Source organism: Amblyomma mixtum, chromosome 10, assembly GCF_055824585.1.
Source record: "Amblyomma mixtum isolate Tamu chromosome 10, ASM5582458v1, whole genome shotgun sequence".
Classification (NCBI taxonomy): Eukaryota; Metazoa; Arthropoda; class Arachnida; order Ixodida; family Ixodidae; genus Amblyomma; species Amblyomma mixtum.
Genome location: NC_143021.1, coordinates 185,873,552 through 185,888,845, shown reverse-complemented (window position 1 = coordinate 185,888,845; position 15,294 = coordinate 185,873,552). Strand labels below are relative to the sequence as shown.

The window sequence follows — 15,294 nt, the reverse complement described above, 5'->3', positions numbered from 1 at the left end:
CATGTACGTTTCCTCTCATTGAACATTTATTTCACGAGCAACAATTTTGTTCGATAAATTTATGCTTTGTCTCATGGTGCCTCGGTACGCAGCAGAGGTGGAAAACCCTGGCGTTGCTGCAGCAAGAGGATGGCTAGTCCATGTTGGTAGTGGTTTGCAGGCACTGCTATGTGCTCATCCTTTCCTAGCCACTGCCATGCTCGTGTGTTGTCCCATGTTGTCCATCAAGCCAGTGCGCGTTGACATGGTACTCGCTTTTGTCATGATGAGAAGCTTGCTTTTACTGCAGGACAGCTGCAAATGCAAAGCACAGAATAAGAACATTCGACAGCGCAAGCTGTGCGAAGCACACGAAGAAAAGCTGAGTGCGGACGCTAACTACGCGGGAATGTGCACTAACTTCGTGGTCTGTAGGTCTGTGCGTCTGCATTTAAGAGCGTTCAATATCGCTATCTCTAAAAAGTCAAAGCAGTGTTTCAACTTTCAGGCAGTGTTTGAGAAAGTAACCCAATGTGACTTATCGCTGCAAGTGAAGCCGAGTACAGAAGTGACAAAAATACACTGGCTGCTAGTAATTCTTACCAAGGACATGCTGCTCAGCTGCGACCCAAGTGGTACAACCCCGGGGAGCCAAGCAGGTCAAAGAGGGCTTCTGGACACCTAGTGCTCTCAACAACTCTCAAACTGTCAGCCCTTGTAGATGAATAAAGTTTTTCCTTCTCCGCTCGCTCCAAAGGACATCCTGAAATGATACACAAATACTCATTTCGAAACCGACGCCATTGGTGCATTCCGGGTGCATCACTACGTTTACAGTGAAATTACTACATAACACCCCTCATCATGATGTCCTCAGTATCTGCATTAGTGGGCATCACAAGGATGGTAATTGCTAAAACTAGACACGTACTATCAGCGTCAATTGAAACGCGAACAGCATAACTCGCAGATATTATACTAGGTAGGCAAAATGCATGAGCAGTTTATTTCCCCATCGAAGCCGAAAAGACCGCTCTTCTGAAATATTAATAGGCCACGCCTGTATTTCACCTCCAACCGCTAATATGCTTGATTTTTTGTGCTCGCGTTGCAAGTGTTTTGTTCGCATTTCATTTGACGCTGATAGTACATGCACATATAGTGCAGCTCTTATTTATTAAAACCAACCAGTTTAAAATATATTGTTATACAACACAGTAAAATAAAGATAGTTCTGAGGCAATAAATGTTAGGTCTTGATAATAAAGCCTTCAAAATGCATGCGCCGCGGACTTCTTGACCAGCTCTGGCTGCAAGCAATGATGCGCTCAATCGCGGAGGCAACGCATGTGCACACTAGCTACCAGGTACCGCCATCAGATGGCGCCCGAGGCTATGGCTCATCATCATCAACTTTTCCCTCTGTCGTGACGCCGTGAGCTCCCGCTATATATATTGCCATCAGTATCACCAGCTCCAGCTGCCAAAGGCACAGGAATTGCGGTAGCGTGTTAGTGAACCGTAGTTGTGGCTTTCGCGTGCTGCCACCAAGCGTTGCAATTATAGCATGATGGATAAGCAGCATAGTAGCTACACGGCTGGGAGTTAACCCTCGATCACTGCAAGCGTGTGGCGGGGAGGAAATTAAACGTGGCCGAGAAGTGCGTCCGAGGATGCTGGAACCAAAAGGATGCATTCAGAAACAGAGGCTGCAAAAAGGGCGCTTTCCAAGGCAAGCCGTGCGAGTTTCCCGACCTGGAAAAAGAGCTGCTCTGATATAAGATGGAAGTGCGGAACAACACCTAAGCGCTGACAACAAATATGCTGCGCAGCTTCTTGTGAGATGAGCGTGCACCAGATCGCACTATCAGCTCGGAGTCGAAATAGGTTTGGTTTGGTTTATGGGGCTTAACGTCCCAAACGACTAAGTCTATGAGAGACGCCGTAGTCGAGGGCTCCGGAAATTTCGACCACCTGGAGTCGAAATACTCCGCTGGTAACGATAAGTGACGAATGGTCGTAGAATAAATGCCCGTCATTCCCTTATTGGTGTGTTTGTACTTCAAAACAAATTTCCCGCACATCGCGTGTATGGGCCACACCCCGAAAACTGGCCCTCTAATCTGAAAAAAAAAAAATTGCGGCGCTTACACGTACGCGTTTATACGGTATATCCACATGGGTTGGTCCCTGTTAACGGCCATGCGCCTAAAACTCATAAACAGCAGTATTTAGAAGACATATCTTGTTATTTTATTAATAGCAAGCCGGTACCCAGATTGGGAACAGGTACAATGCTTGCACGTGTTAAGGGTTGATCAAATGTTCTCAAGAGACACTATCTGCTCTTGAGCACTGTAGCCAAGCAATTGCTACATCCCCAGAGTATCCTATCAAAAGCGGGGAGCAGTGTCATCCCAAGGAGCTTTGCAGCTTCATAGGCACCTCACGTGCCCTCGCATGTATGTCCACATGCCTTCGAAGGCATATGAAAGCTTGCTTTGAAAAAGCAATTAAATTTATTTCCATGCAAGGCATGGCTTCAGATTTATTGCAGCAGTCTGTTTCTTATGGAATCCACATTCGGCTGCTTATACATTACATTCCAGGCTGTGTTGAAGAAGCCGATTAATTTATTTTCCTCCAGTTATTCTTTCCCACAACTGCGCGCTGCGTATATACCAACGTGCTAAGCTTTGTCTGAAACGCTGAAGTGCTAGGCTATGGCACAAAGTAAGTGAATTAAAACCGCAACTGTTAGGTCAAGGACACCTTTCTCGTGCTTCTCTTCCTTGCATGGCTGTACAGCTTTGCCTGAGTGCAATAAGTGTCCATGGGGCCCAGTGCCTTTTCCAAATATTTAATTTGTTTGCACCGCAGAGGTCAGCGTAGGTTCTCTACAGGCAAGCGGCTTCGTGTCTGTGCACAAAAATAAAAACGATTATATACTTGAGTGTAGACATCCTACACACTCTAAACTTACACCGGGGTGTGGGTACGTTTCCCCTCTGTACAGCTGCGATGTTTTAGCGCAACTCATGGAGCAGACTTGTTCATTGAAACCGTTTAGCGCAAACTGTGCTAGACTCAAGAGACATTGATGATTGTCCCTATTGGGCGCAACATTGCACGGGCAGCGTATTCATAACTGAATGACCAGTGTGGCGTGGCAAAGCCTACTTCGAGTGCCTTAGTAGGTGGGCCAATAGATACCAAACAAAGAGGTGATCGGTGGTTTATGCGACGCTGTAGCTCAAGATTTTCTAGCTAAATTTTTCAACAATTGCAAATCCCTTGCCTTGGCCATTAGAAACGCACCTCCTATTTTGAGCAGATGGGGTTCGCCTTCAGTGCCTCTTTTGTTTGCACGCATTACGTCACTTAGACACCTTGAACGAGATATGTAGAGTTTGAAATCTCCTCACGGCTCGTCACAGATGTTGCCTACTTTCAATGCCTCAAGACATATCAAACTAAAAGAAAAATTATTTTTTTCTTTGTTTTGATTGGACAGTGTTGAATGCATAACTTCACCTTGACGCTGAAACCTGCGAAAGAGATTCAGCCAACATATCAGTCGCAAAGAGTTCATGATAGGCTACGTAATGTGCTAAACTAGGCGGAAGCTGTGGTCGTGCTATTCGTTGCCGTTTGTTCGCGCCTATGACGGCATGTATAAGTTTATGACTAACTTTGTGGCCACCTTGCCATCACTACGTTCACAAGCTCACCTCTGGTCGTGAATGCGTGAGGTCACGTGAACGAATGTCGAATGTCTACGCCACGGAAGTTTTCTTAGAACAGTTTATGTTGTAAAAAATCACATACCAGTGTTTTAGGACAATAGCTGCATGCGAAGCTTTCTTAAATCAAGATGCAGGTTGGTCAAATGACCGAATAGTCTGTAGAGGGCTACCTACTTCTTGTTCTCACCGCTTTGTATCGGTGGCTGTTTTCATCGTCCTAGCTGCTGAAGCGGGCGGGCTCTTGTCGCGTCATCCATGTGACGACTGCACAGGTTACAATGCAACGGGTGGACCTCCACTAATGGCTCGATCAGCAGATGCTTTTCCTCCTGCTAATTTACAAAGGCAGAGCATGCTCATTACAAATTCAGCTGCTACTCAGCTTTACAGGTGATAACAAAATTACTAGGAACAAGAAAACAATAAAAGCTGCATTGCTTTGCTGCTTAGAGATGCCACCATATGTCATGCGTTGGGGTGCGCAGGTTGATGTGTAGCGAGGAACATTCAATTGCTGGTGAAAGAATGAACAAGATAGTTTGGTGGCCCACGCCGGCTCCGGTCTACACTACGCAGTTGGGCAGATGAGATCTAGAAATCTGCGGATTAAAGTGCTATGTCTGGCGCATGAAAGGGTTAATTTTAGGAATATAAGAGAGATTTGATATGCAATTGATGTATTTGGGCTTATCACGCTAATTACTCTTGTAAATTGTCACATTTAAAGCCCCAAAAGGCTATGGAAATGCCGTAAAGTGCGATTGAATTCAACCACTTGATACTCTTTGATGTGTACTGAAGCTGAGCGGCATGCGGGCGGTTTTGCAATTCACCTCCATCGTAATACAGTGAGCTTGAGGAAGCGGGTACGTTACCCCAGGGGCCTTGAGATAACAAGCCGAGCGCCAAAGCCATTCAGCTACCGTGGCGGGGCTACTACAGACACCCTGAGATTGTTTAATGTGCTCTAGAATATCATTGCACATCCGTGCTTTAGGCCTTTGCCTCTATCCAAACAGAGCTGCCACGGAGAGTATGATCTGTGGAACTCGCCAAAGTAATGAATATTTTATATTACTTTTGGGCGGTGGAGCATTGTGCCTCTCAGCAGTTGTAAGAGTGTAGCCAACACACATAAACACCTAGCTGAGAGACAAGCACTCTAATGAACTTGTGAACTTCGAAAACTTCACAAAAATATTACAGACTGCACATCGCCTGGAAAACAGGAAAAACCTCAAAACGTCACAGCAAAGTGTCGCGCCAATACACAACGGGAGTGGTCACAGCGATAGTACGCGTCAACACACAGTGCAGTATGCAGGCAAATAAGCTAGTCTCTACTCACCTTTTGTACCGCAGCAACAGTTAATTCATGTACTGGAGCAGTGCGCTCACGAGAAGTCGCTGCAGGCAACGAAGAGCCCACTGCTGCAAGCGGGGAGGTGCGAAGCGGCCGGCGATTGTGCTCAGCCTTGGCTTCCAAAGAGGACACAGAGTCTGCGCTGGAGAAGGCGGTGAACGATGTTAAGGACATCGCGGATGGATACGTACATTGGAGAAAAGTTGGTTCGTAGCTCAAAACAGTGTAAATTCCCGGGTTCAGTGTAAATCTATTGTGGAACGCGGACCCTGGTGAGGTGGCTTTTACGAGCGGCGTGTCGGACGCACGAAACTAGCCTTGTAGAAGACTCTCGGAATTGGCTACCTAACTCTCGAGGAAACGCCAACTACTCTGACCGAAGGGGAAGCTGTACTGAATTCCCGACCACTTACTCATGTTTATACAGAGCCATATGAACCTGAGCCTCTTTGCCCCGCTATGTTTCTGAATGGACGATGACTGACCTTTCTACCGGCGCTGCAACGAAAGGAAATTGCTGCACTGACATGCAACCACCTGCAACATGTGATGTCGACTCGTGGTAAAGCGTTGGAGAGGTTCTGGAAGCGCTGGTGCTCTGAGTGTTTAAAGGAGTTGCAGCTGACGCATTCCAGAGGCATTCGAAGTGGAAAACATGTTGACATTGGCGACGTGGTCCTCTTAAAAGAAACTCTGCAGCCGCGCCAACTGCGGAAGCTTGGAGTAATTCAAAGGGCTTTCTCTGGAAGAGACAACAGGACAAGAGCTTTTGAGGTCCGAATGCCAGGGAGAACAAAACTTCGGCGTCTAATTCAATTAATATACCCTCTGGAACTCCCTGGTTAGCAAATGACTTCGTCATTTCGGGGAGAGTGTCGGAGACGAAAAGGGAGACAAGATGCGGCGCCATTCAACATGCAATTTCGTCGGCCAGGGACCCTTGTGCATGTGCGCGTGTTTTGAGCGTGTGCGCGCGAGCCGATCAAGCGGCAGGCGCCTGAAGGGGGTTCCCGCGGCCGTCCCTCGGCGACCGTCCCTGAACCGGGAGGCGGGCTGTGAGGTCGGGCAGCGCGGTTGCCGGTCACCGTTTTCCGGGAACTCTGACTGTCCAAGGTCGGCGAGGCGGGAGCGGAGGCAGGAGAGGGAGAAAGGAGGACTCGGCCCGGCATCGAAAGACAGTGGTTTTGTGAGACGCTCAACGGAAAAGCCGTGCTTCCAATCTGTTCTGTAAAGTTTTCTTGTTTTACCGTTCGTGCTTCCAACCTGTTCTGTAAAGTTTTCTTGTTTTACTGTTCGGCCAATTAAACCAGTCAAGTTTTATCGGAGTTCCTTCTCTGTGAGCGAAACTAACGAACGCGTACGTAGAGCACGTACTCTCTCACATACAGTTAGAATAGGTGCACGCAGTCATGAACCGCACCACACAAGAAACCTAATGAAATATATCCAAATGGCAATGCAGGCAATTCGTGTTGTGCACACAGTGTCAATCCAGGCAACCAACTGCATGCCTCCACTGTTGCTGATGTCACGAGGCGCATGAAATTTCCCCGTATGCTTGTGGCTCGAAGAGTTAAAGAGGCCGATGCTAAATTGTTCCCGAGACTATGTTGCCGAGAACAAAATACGTCAAACAGTGGGGCACTTCGGAAGGCAGTCAGCGTATGCACTGGCTTGTGATAGCCTTCGTGTGAAAATGAAGGCTGTAAAAAATATGCACAGGGAGGTCAGCTGACGGCCTCGCACTAAGACGGTAATGCGTACCTCGACAGACATGAGATAGCCGATGGGTGATTGAATGGTTTGGTTATACTAAAACTTGGTTATGGCGTTCAGATAATTATTTGCAATATTTCACACAAAATATACACACAGAATCCACTCAGTATTCACACAGAATATACAAAGGGTCTCAATTGCTCAGAGGCTTCGCCATTCTGATGCTCAGCTTAAGTTCACGAGCTTAATTACGACCGCTGCAGCCACTGCTGAATTTGGATGGAGGTGAAATGAAAAATTACCGCGAATCGACACTTTCTGGAAAGGTGCGCTCAACGGCGGAAAAGGTCATTGTTAGAGCAAAACTTGATAGTACTGCGCTGAACTGTAACCATAATGAATGCATTCACAAATACAGCAGTATTTTATATTACTTGTAAGCTGTCAGAGTATCAAAGTATGTATATGTGCCAGGAGATGGCGTTATTCAATGTATCTAGTCAGCCATGTAGAGGTGTTTGCAAGGGCTTTAAATTGTCCCACTTCAAAGCTGTGTAGAGCGGTGCTTCTAGACTGTCTCGGGTTGCGACGTAGAGAAACTCGACAGAACAGACGTGGAATCATCTGAATGAGAGGCGCAACAGCTGTTGCCCTGTATTACTACTTTGGTGCTTTTACTGCAAATGATGCCTTACTCAAAGGCGTGGCTGCACCAACCAGCAAAATTTGCTGGAGGGTGAATGATGCTGGTAGTTGGTGCACGGGTATTGGTGGAGGTGGGTGAAGGCAGGATGCGGAGTTGGCTTCTAGGCGGTGATCCACAATGGGCAGCTGGATTTCCCACTAAGTCTTTGATCTTCATTTTACAAATCATGTGCTTCTCCCTTTGCTGCATGGGTTTCTAACTGGTGAAGGTCTTGTGGAAGGTGTAAGTAGGGGGATTAATGCTGGGTGGGGTGTTTGGAGGGTAGAGTAGGGACAGTGGTTGGTGTATGGCATCTCTGGAGAGTGAAGGTGGGCGAAGGTGGATTGCAGAAGTGAATTGAAGGAAGTAGTAGGCGGTAAGCACCCCAGAAGATGGGGGGGAGATAGGTGCGGAGGTGCTACTGGAGGCGACAGAAGCTGCATTATGAAACTCATCGCAGGATAGCTCTGATTGTGCAGTTCATCAAAGGCTATAGTGCGCCTGGCGCCCTACTTACGGGCTATGTATGTACACTGCAGAGCCCAGTGCGACAGCTGGTTGTGCCTGCGCGTGACGTGACGGTGGCTTTCTAGACTGCCTCGAGTAGCGGCTGGTGACACCTGCAGAAAAGGAATGATGAATATCAGGCATGGCGCTGCAGGAACGCACTGACACAACGGCAAACTGAGACGCGGTTCCTCACAGCACTGCAGATCGACCCACAGTGTTCAGGGAACAAAAAAAAGGCAGTAATACAGAAAATACGGCTATCTGACGCGTGTTCTGAGAAAATTCAAGATGCTAAATGTACTTATCATACAATGCGCCGAAAAGTGACCAGTGGTATGCGGCAGCGAAAGCGCAGACAAGGGAGGAAATCCAAAGCATAAAAGCTGTGGCAACGCCTTGACGCAAGTCCTGCTGCCTTTCAAAATGGCATTCATGCAGATATGGTTATGGCACAAATATTTCACAGGCAAAAAACAAAAGGAAAACAGAAGCATTACCAAGATTGTAAGCAGTTATTGAGGACGCAGCAGGCATTGAAAATGAAAGTGAGTGGGCATGTACAAACAATTGTCACTGAATCGAATTATATTGAAACGACTAAAATATACTACACACTTCGCATATGTAAAGACGTGAAAAAAACTTAATCATGGAAATACGATTACAAAAAGGATCAAACAACTCTTCCTGCAACCGATTTAAGAAGAGGGAAGCTTGTAAGGTAATGATTCCTTGGAGTAGTTTTCCCGTGACATGGGTACATTCCCCGTTGCACCATGACGGGTCTGGCGACAAGATTCATTCTTTTTCAGCCACCAAGATGTTATCGCTGGTTTTAACCGAGGACTTGAAGCATACCAGCAACCAGTATCTATAGATTTTGAAATGGGAGAAATATCATATATAGCAAAAACAGATCATGGGAAGTATAAGGGTAAGGAACATCTGCTAAACATCTCAAGGCTTTTTTCTAGAGTAAGTGCAGATTAGACAAATTTGTGCCACCAGTAGTGCCCCAAACCAGGTAACAATATTGGAGTCAAGAAAACACTATGGAATTGTGCAGCATGATTTTGAATTTTTCGGGAAGTATGCTTTTGACTCTGCTTAAGACATGTACAGTAGAGGCTACTTTAGAACAAAGATATTTTATGTGCTTATTCCATCTTAAGCGCACTGAAAGTTGACACCAAGGACCTTTACAGAATCAACTCTTTGCAATATATTGGTGCCTAACTGTATATTAAGTGGCTCGGAAATGTGTTTTCCTTTCCGCAAGTATAGCACAATCTTTGTTTTATTTGAATTTATCCCAAGATGATTTGCATCAACCCGTGTCTGAATGTCGGCCAACACTTTATTTGCACAAAGTTCGATGCCACTTTCACAACTACCTGTACTCAAAACAGATGTATCATCCGCAGAGGATACAAACTGCACATTGTTTGTGTAGCGGATTACGTCGTTTATGTAAATGGAAAGTAAAAGTGGTACTAGAAAGCTCCCCTGTGGTATCCCGGAGTTAATGTGCGGTGTAGATGACTTGACATTGTTTAGTTCTACATATTGCGTTATATATTGGAAACAATTTCAGCAAGGCTTGCGCGCTCCCACGGAAACTGTCAGTGTGAATCTTGGAAAGGAGAATATTGTCATTGACTGAATCAAATGCATTTTAAAGTTCATGTATACAGGGTGCCCCAGCCAACTTGGACCAAGATTTATAAAAAAAAACCTAACCGTTCCTCAGAACTAAAATCGCGTGGATGTTGGTAGGGATTATTTCAAGTTACAGTACCATTTTTTTCGCGCGTCCTATTTGCATAATTTCTCGATATAAATAAATGAACTTTTTAAATATAGCTTGAAATGTTCAGGCCTCAATATAAAAATTGTGGAGCTCCACAAATATTGTCCCACCCAGGCACATCCAACGAGATAGAATTAGCGTGACTGTTTTTATTGGGGAAAACGAAAGCCCGCAGAGTTTAAAAATACCACGTGACAGCGCGCTCCGTGCTCCCGGATGGGCCGCGATTACAGCGCTCTCATCCGTGCTTTGCGAAAAACATCACTCGCTTCGCGCCTTTCGTGCCGCCCAAGAGAGAGCGTCGTGTTGTGCTTGGTTCCAAGATAAGCGTCAGTGGGTAAGGGCGGCAGCTGAAAGAAAGCACGGCTCCCGTTTCTGCGTTTATAATTGCTTTGTCACATTAGCAGAATTCATGCGGAAGAACGATGGATATTTCATAAGTTCGAATTTGGGAGCAAGATCCCAACAAGCAAAGACATATATAACAAGCCTGATAACGTCGTGTGAATTACGCTGAAAAACAGGAGCCGCGCTTTCTTTCAATTCACCCCGAACACACTGGCGCTTATCTTGGGACCACGCACAACGCTAAGCCCTGTACTGGGCAGCACGAAAGGCGCCAAGCGAGTGTTTTTTACAAAGCACGGATGAGAGCGCTGTAATCCCGGCGCATCCGGCGCACGGAGTGTGCTATCACCTGGTATATTTTTAAAATCCGTGGGCTTGCGTTATTCCCGAATAAAAAATGCAACGCGAAGTCTATCTCATTGGAAGTGGTGTCTGGGTTGGACAATATTTGTGGAGCTCCACAACATCCCTATTGACGTCTGAACGATTCAAGCTAGATTTAAAAACTTAATTTATTTATCTCGACTAATTAATCAAATAGAAGGAGTGAAAAAAATGGTATTGTAACTTTAGATAAAGACTAACAGCATCCATGTGATTTCAGTTCTGAAGAACGCTTAGTTTTGTTTATGAAACTTGGTCCAAGTTAGCTAGGACGCCCTGTATATACACGCACATACCTGGCAGAGGTTGCCGACCGCCCGGTGTGCAGTCTTCAGACGAACTAAGAAAAAAATGCTAAAGGCCGGGAATGCCCAATCTAAAAAACACTATAGCACTAATAATTGCTGCAATTCCGACCAGGAAGTGCCATAGCATGAAGGCGGCAAAGCAGGACACTGCTAAAAATTCGCTGTGGCTTAGCTTGGTTAAGCCCGGTAATTGCGAAAGCAATATCCGTACCTACGCCATGGTACAGCTGGTAGTGTAGCTGGTGGTGGTGCTTGTGGTTAGACTTGTGGTGATGCATCGGTTATACAATCCAATTCAATGCAATCTAAACCAATCCAATCCATTCCAATCCAAAACAATCCAATCCATTGCAATCCAAAACAATCCAATCCAATCCATTTCAATCCATTCCAATGCAATCCAATCCAATTCAATCCAATCCACTCCTATCGAATCGAATCCAATCTAATCTAATCTAATCTAATCCAATCCAGTCCAGACCAATCCAATCTAATCCAATCCAATCTAATGCAATCAGGGTCAAATGAAGGTTAATGGTGGTGACCGCCGCGGCACGATGGTAGTCACCGCCACGGCACGTCAAAGGCATGAAAGTGCAAGTAGTATTGCTTTGGTGGTCACCGCCGCGGCACGATGGTGGTCACCGCCGCGGCACGACAAAGGCGTGAAAGTGCAAGTAGTATTGCTTTCGCAATAAAACAGAGAGGAATAATGAGGAAGAGGAATACATGTAGCACGACACTGCGATCATTGGTTATTCAGCTGTTGCTCTAACTCCGTGCGGTGCGGTGAAAAGGCTCACCCCTCTCGTGTGCTGCCTGAAGCGGCCCCCGTCTCTCGCAGGGCCTGGCCCAAGTGGTTGTCGGCCGACGCTGCGGGGCTGGGCAGCTGCCGAGATTGGTTAGCCACCACCTGGAGTGAAGAATGATTTCCACAAATGGCAACTCAATGGGGATCCGATTAAAGGGCGGATCGGTACAAATGTCGCAGTTGCACTCTTCCGGGAATGAGGAACAGGTGACAAAATTTTCGACTGGGTCGTTCCTCCCGAAATCTTTGCCCACTTAGAAATTGAATGCGCAAATGCTACACATAAAAAAAAAGTGGCAGCTATATACATTTCCTTTGCTGCAATATGACTGCGCTTCGCTTGATGGAAATAAACAGTCACTACCCTATATAGAACATTTGTGTACAGACTCGCACGCCTAAAGAAGCATACATAGGTAATCCCTTCGAGAGAAACTTACAACACACTATTGATCAATAACATTTCAGGCACGTATGCTCTTGCAGATATTTGGTATTACAAAACACGGTGCCCTTTCAACAGGCACAGATTACAGATGCACAACAATGCAAACAACACTTATCTGCCCGCTCACATCCGCGCACGCCTCTGCCCAAGGAAAATTACAAAATGGAAAGAGCTGAAATTTTTAAGCCGGAATATGTTTTAGCGCAGCACATAAAGGGAACAAGCGTGGACTGGAAGCGTTTTTTTATCAGATAAAAGGCTGATGTGTGTGTATCAGCGACACCTGAGTGTGGCTGAAACGAAAACGATATTTCTCGGCGATATAGGCGTAAGATTGTGAAGGTTACGAATGACTGCAGTACTCTATATATGTACGCGCGTTGTATCTAAACAGTTGTGAATTTTAACACATATCTTGTTCCCTTATGTGCGGTACTAAAAAGTATTCCGCTTTGAAATCATGAACCAAGTAGGCCCTAAGCAAACGCTGCTTAAATAGCTGAGATTGAGAAGCTATAAAAGCGAATGACAAGGAGATTCGAGTAGAGCCATGTGGACAAGTTTACAAGACCTCGTCTTTCCTAATAATGGTATGCAGCCCTTACGTACGACCCAGAGGAGGAGCAATGCCCCCGTGTGATTCAGACTATACATACAGTATTTGGTTTGGTTTGGTTTATGGGGTTTAACGTCCCAAAGCGACTAAGGCTATTAGAGACGCCGTAGTGAAGGGCTCCGGAAATTTCGACCACCTGGGGTTCTTTAACGTGCACTGACATCGCGCAGTACACGAGCCTCTAGAATTTCTTCTCCAAAGAAATTCTAGCCGCTGCGGCCGGGACATACAGTATTTCTTTTCTCCCTACAGCTTCAATTTCAGTTGACTGACGCCGAATGTCAGTGCATAAAACCAGTACACACGTCGCCTACGCATATTAAACAGTGGAGCTTTCGCAGTTCCGTCATTTGGTGGGAGCACACGTTACTAGCAACGGGTCTGTAGAGTTACACTTAATGTCACAGCGCGTAAACAAAAACGCCAACGGCGGTGGCACGGCAAAATCCCTGCGGTATTTAATTGCCAGCAGCACACTGGAACATATCTTTTGCAGTTATTTCGTTACTGGAGCGCTGGGCACCACTAGCACGAAACTACTCCCTCGCTTTGCCCTCTTAGTTGCTGGTCGGCTTCAGTAAAACTTCAGTAAAACTGCTTCGTTCGCACATGCCACTTGCAGAGAACGTCGTTTGTGGCAAATAAAAGAGTGGTTATATCCAGGTTTAACTCTACTGTTCGTCCCGGTTCTTGCAACGCGAAGACTAGTCGAAGTTGCGAACGACGTACGCGGACATGAAGCCCCGCCCACCTTGCTGGTCTGCAGCACGGAAAGGCTGATGCTTCGTCGCACAGGCCGCACAATGGCACCTCCCACTGAGCGATGTGTGGGAGATGGTGTCTGCATCCTGGCTATGATCTTCCTCTGCACCTGTAACGGCACACCGAAGCAAAAGTGTCGATAAGCGCGCTCATGAAGTCTCGTCTCGGGGCACGGGAAGAAGTGAAGTCTAGAGCCGGTGAAAAAGCGCATCTCAGAGAGTAGCTGTATTGGTTGGCAAAGCGGCAACACGCATCTCTCATGTTCAGTGGAGCGACTTCCTGCATATGAAGAGCCGCGTAGAGCGTGAAGACTAATTGAACGTAATTAAGCAATTAATTCAACTCATTTTCACTTACATGGAGCATCACTATACGATCTATACAAATGGTTGCATGGTTATAGCCAAAGTACAATTGGCCCCGTTTGAAGTTCGCGCGCTTTGACGTCACGTCCGTTTCGACCAATTGAAAAGCGTGACATTTCTGTCGACAACTTTTGCTTACAACGATGTGGCATTAAAGGCTTCCGCCTTAAACACGCGACAGACGCACTTAAGGCTGCTTACGTGTGAGAAGGAGCAAGCCCTCCCGGGCGCTTTATGAACGCGCTCGCCGCGCGCGCTTCGGCCTGATGTAACCTGATGCAACGCAGCTGTCAATTCTACCTCAGCATGGCTCTGCGCAGCCGCCGCAGCCGTCCTGGTGGCGCGCTAACTTTGTGAAGGCAGTCGCCGCCGTACTGCGGTCCGCGCTCTACCTTAAGGGCATGACGTGATAGCTGATGGGTTAATGCCGGTGTATGCACAGTACAGATTCCTAAGAGTCCTCCTGGCGCAGTGCAGCAGCGGTTAAGCGCAGCGTCACTGCCTTCAGGTGGAAGGTACTGCCGCCCGTGGGACTTGTGCGGTAACTCCTTCCGAACAACCTCGCGTGACCCATCATTAATTTGACCGCCTTCTTTTAAGTGTATCATCGAGTGTTATCTCACACACACATGCACACACAAAAAGGCAGGTTTCCTAACAATGGGGCAAGTGAGGCTGACGCCTGAATAACAAGGAAAATGATAAGCTGCGTAGCACGATACTGATGTCATCTGACTGACCTTACTCTGCCCTTTCTCCACTCTGGTGGAATTAGATGAAACCCGGGCTGCCTGTGCCATTCGTTCGACAGGCCGCGAAATGAGCTCGACGAGAGGCCCACGGGGATCAGCGGCAGAGCTTGGCACAAGCCGGCCTCGGCTTGCCTGCATTTTGAGAGAAGCATGAGTTTAGTAGAGAAAAACTCGGAGTGTGATCCAGCTTAACGGCGGCGCTGCACACGAGGCACCATGGCATGGTTCCAGAAGGGAGGAACAAATGTACATTGGCCAGCAAGGCCATTTCTTCGAAAACGCCGATCGCTTTCGCCTTGACCTCATGACAATGCCCTAACAAAACAACCAACACTGATGTCCATAGTTACTTGTTTTGGTTACACACGCATGCATAGGTAATATGAGCTTGGAGCATAATAGCCTTAGTTCTTTATGCGCCATTAAACCCAACACAAGAAAACACATAGGTATTAACTGAGAGCGTAACAGACAAAGAAATTATCGATGAACACTGCAAACACTTATCAAGATTCGCATTCGCATTCTGTAATGCGCATTCTGTAATGTTCGCATTCTTTAATGCGAACGAAGGCCGAAATAACCACTTTATAATCTTTACAATGACAAAGGAAAGCGCTCGCGAGAAATGAGCAAGGGACCGGGAGACACCACAACAAAATGCGGCAAGCGAAAAAAACATTGACGT

General features: G+C 46.6%; 1 protein-coding gene across 5 annotated transcripts in view; it reads right to left on the bottom strand.

Annotated features, from left to right (window-relative positions):
- Nucleotides 1-206: 206 nt before the first annotated feature.
- Nucleotides 207-15,294, bottom strand: part of LOC149327953 (uncharacterized) — a 28,826-nt gene continuing 13,738 nt past the window's right edge. Inside the window, exons 7-12 of one of the 5 annotated variants that reach the window (XR_016286195.1) lie at nucleotides 13,457-13,598; nucleotides 11,656-11,765; nucleotides 8,010-8,112; nucleotides 3,900-4,057; nucleotides 583-742; nucleotides 207-294 (exon numbers count right to left, since the gene is read on the bottom strand). Coding sequence is in view for 2 of the 5 variants with exons in the window: in XM_089563085.1 (XP_089419211.1) it covers nucleotides 8,082-8,112; nucleotides 11,656-11,765; nucleotides 13,479-13,598; nucleotides 14,595-14,738 (405 nt within the window). In the remaining 3 variants the exon portion in view is untranslated. Of the gene's footprint in view, nucleotides 295-420; nucleotides 743-3,899; nucleotides 4,058-8,009; nucleotides 8,113-11,655; nucleotides 11,766-13,456; nucleotides 13,599-14,594; nucleotides 14,739-15,294 lie in introns of those variants that run through there. The other 4 variants (XR_016286194.1, XR_016286196.1, XM_089563085.1 and 1 more) reach the window with 4 other exon arrangements.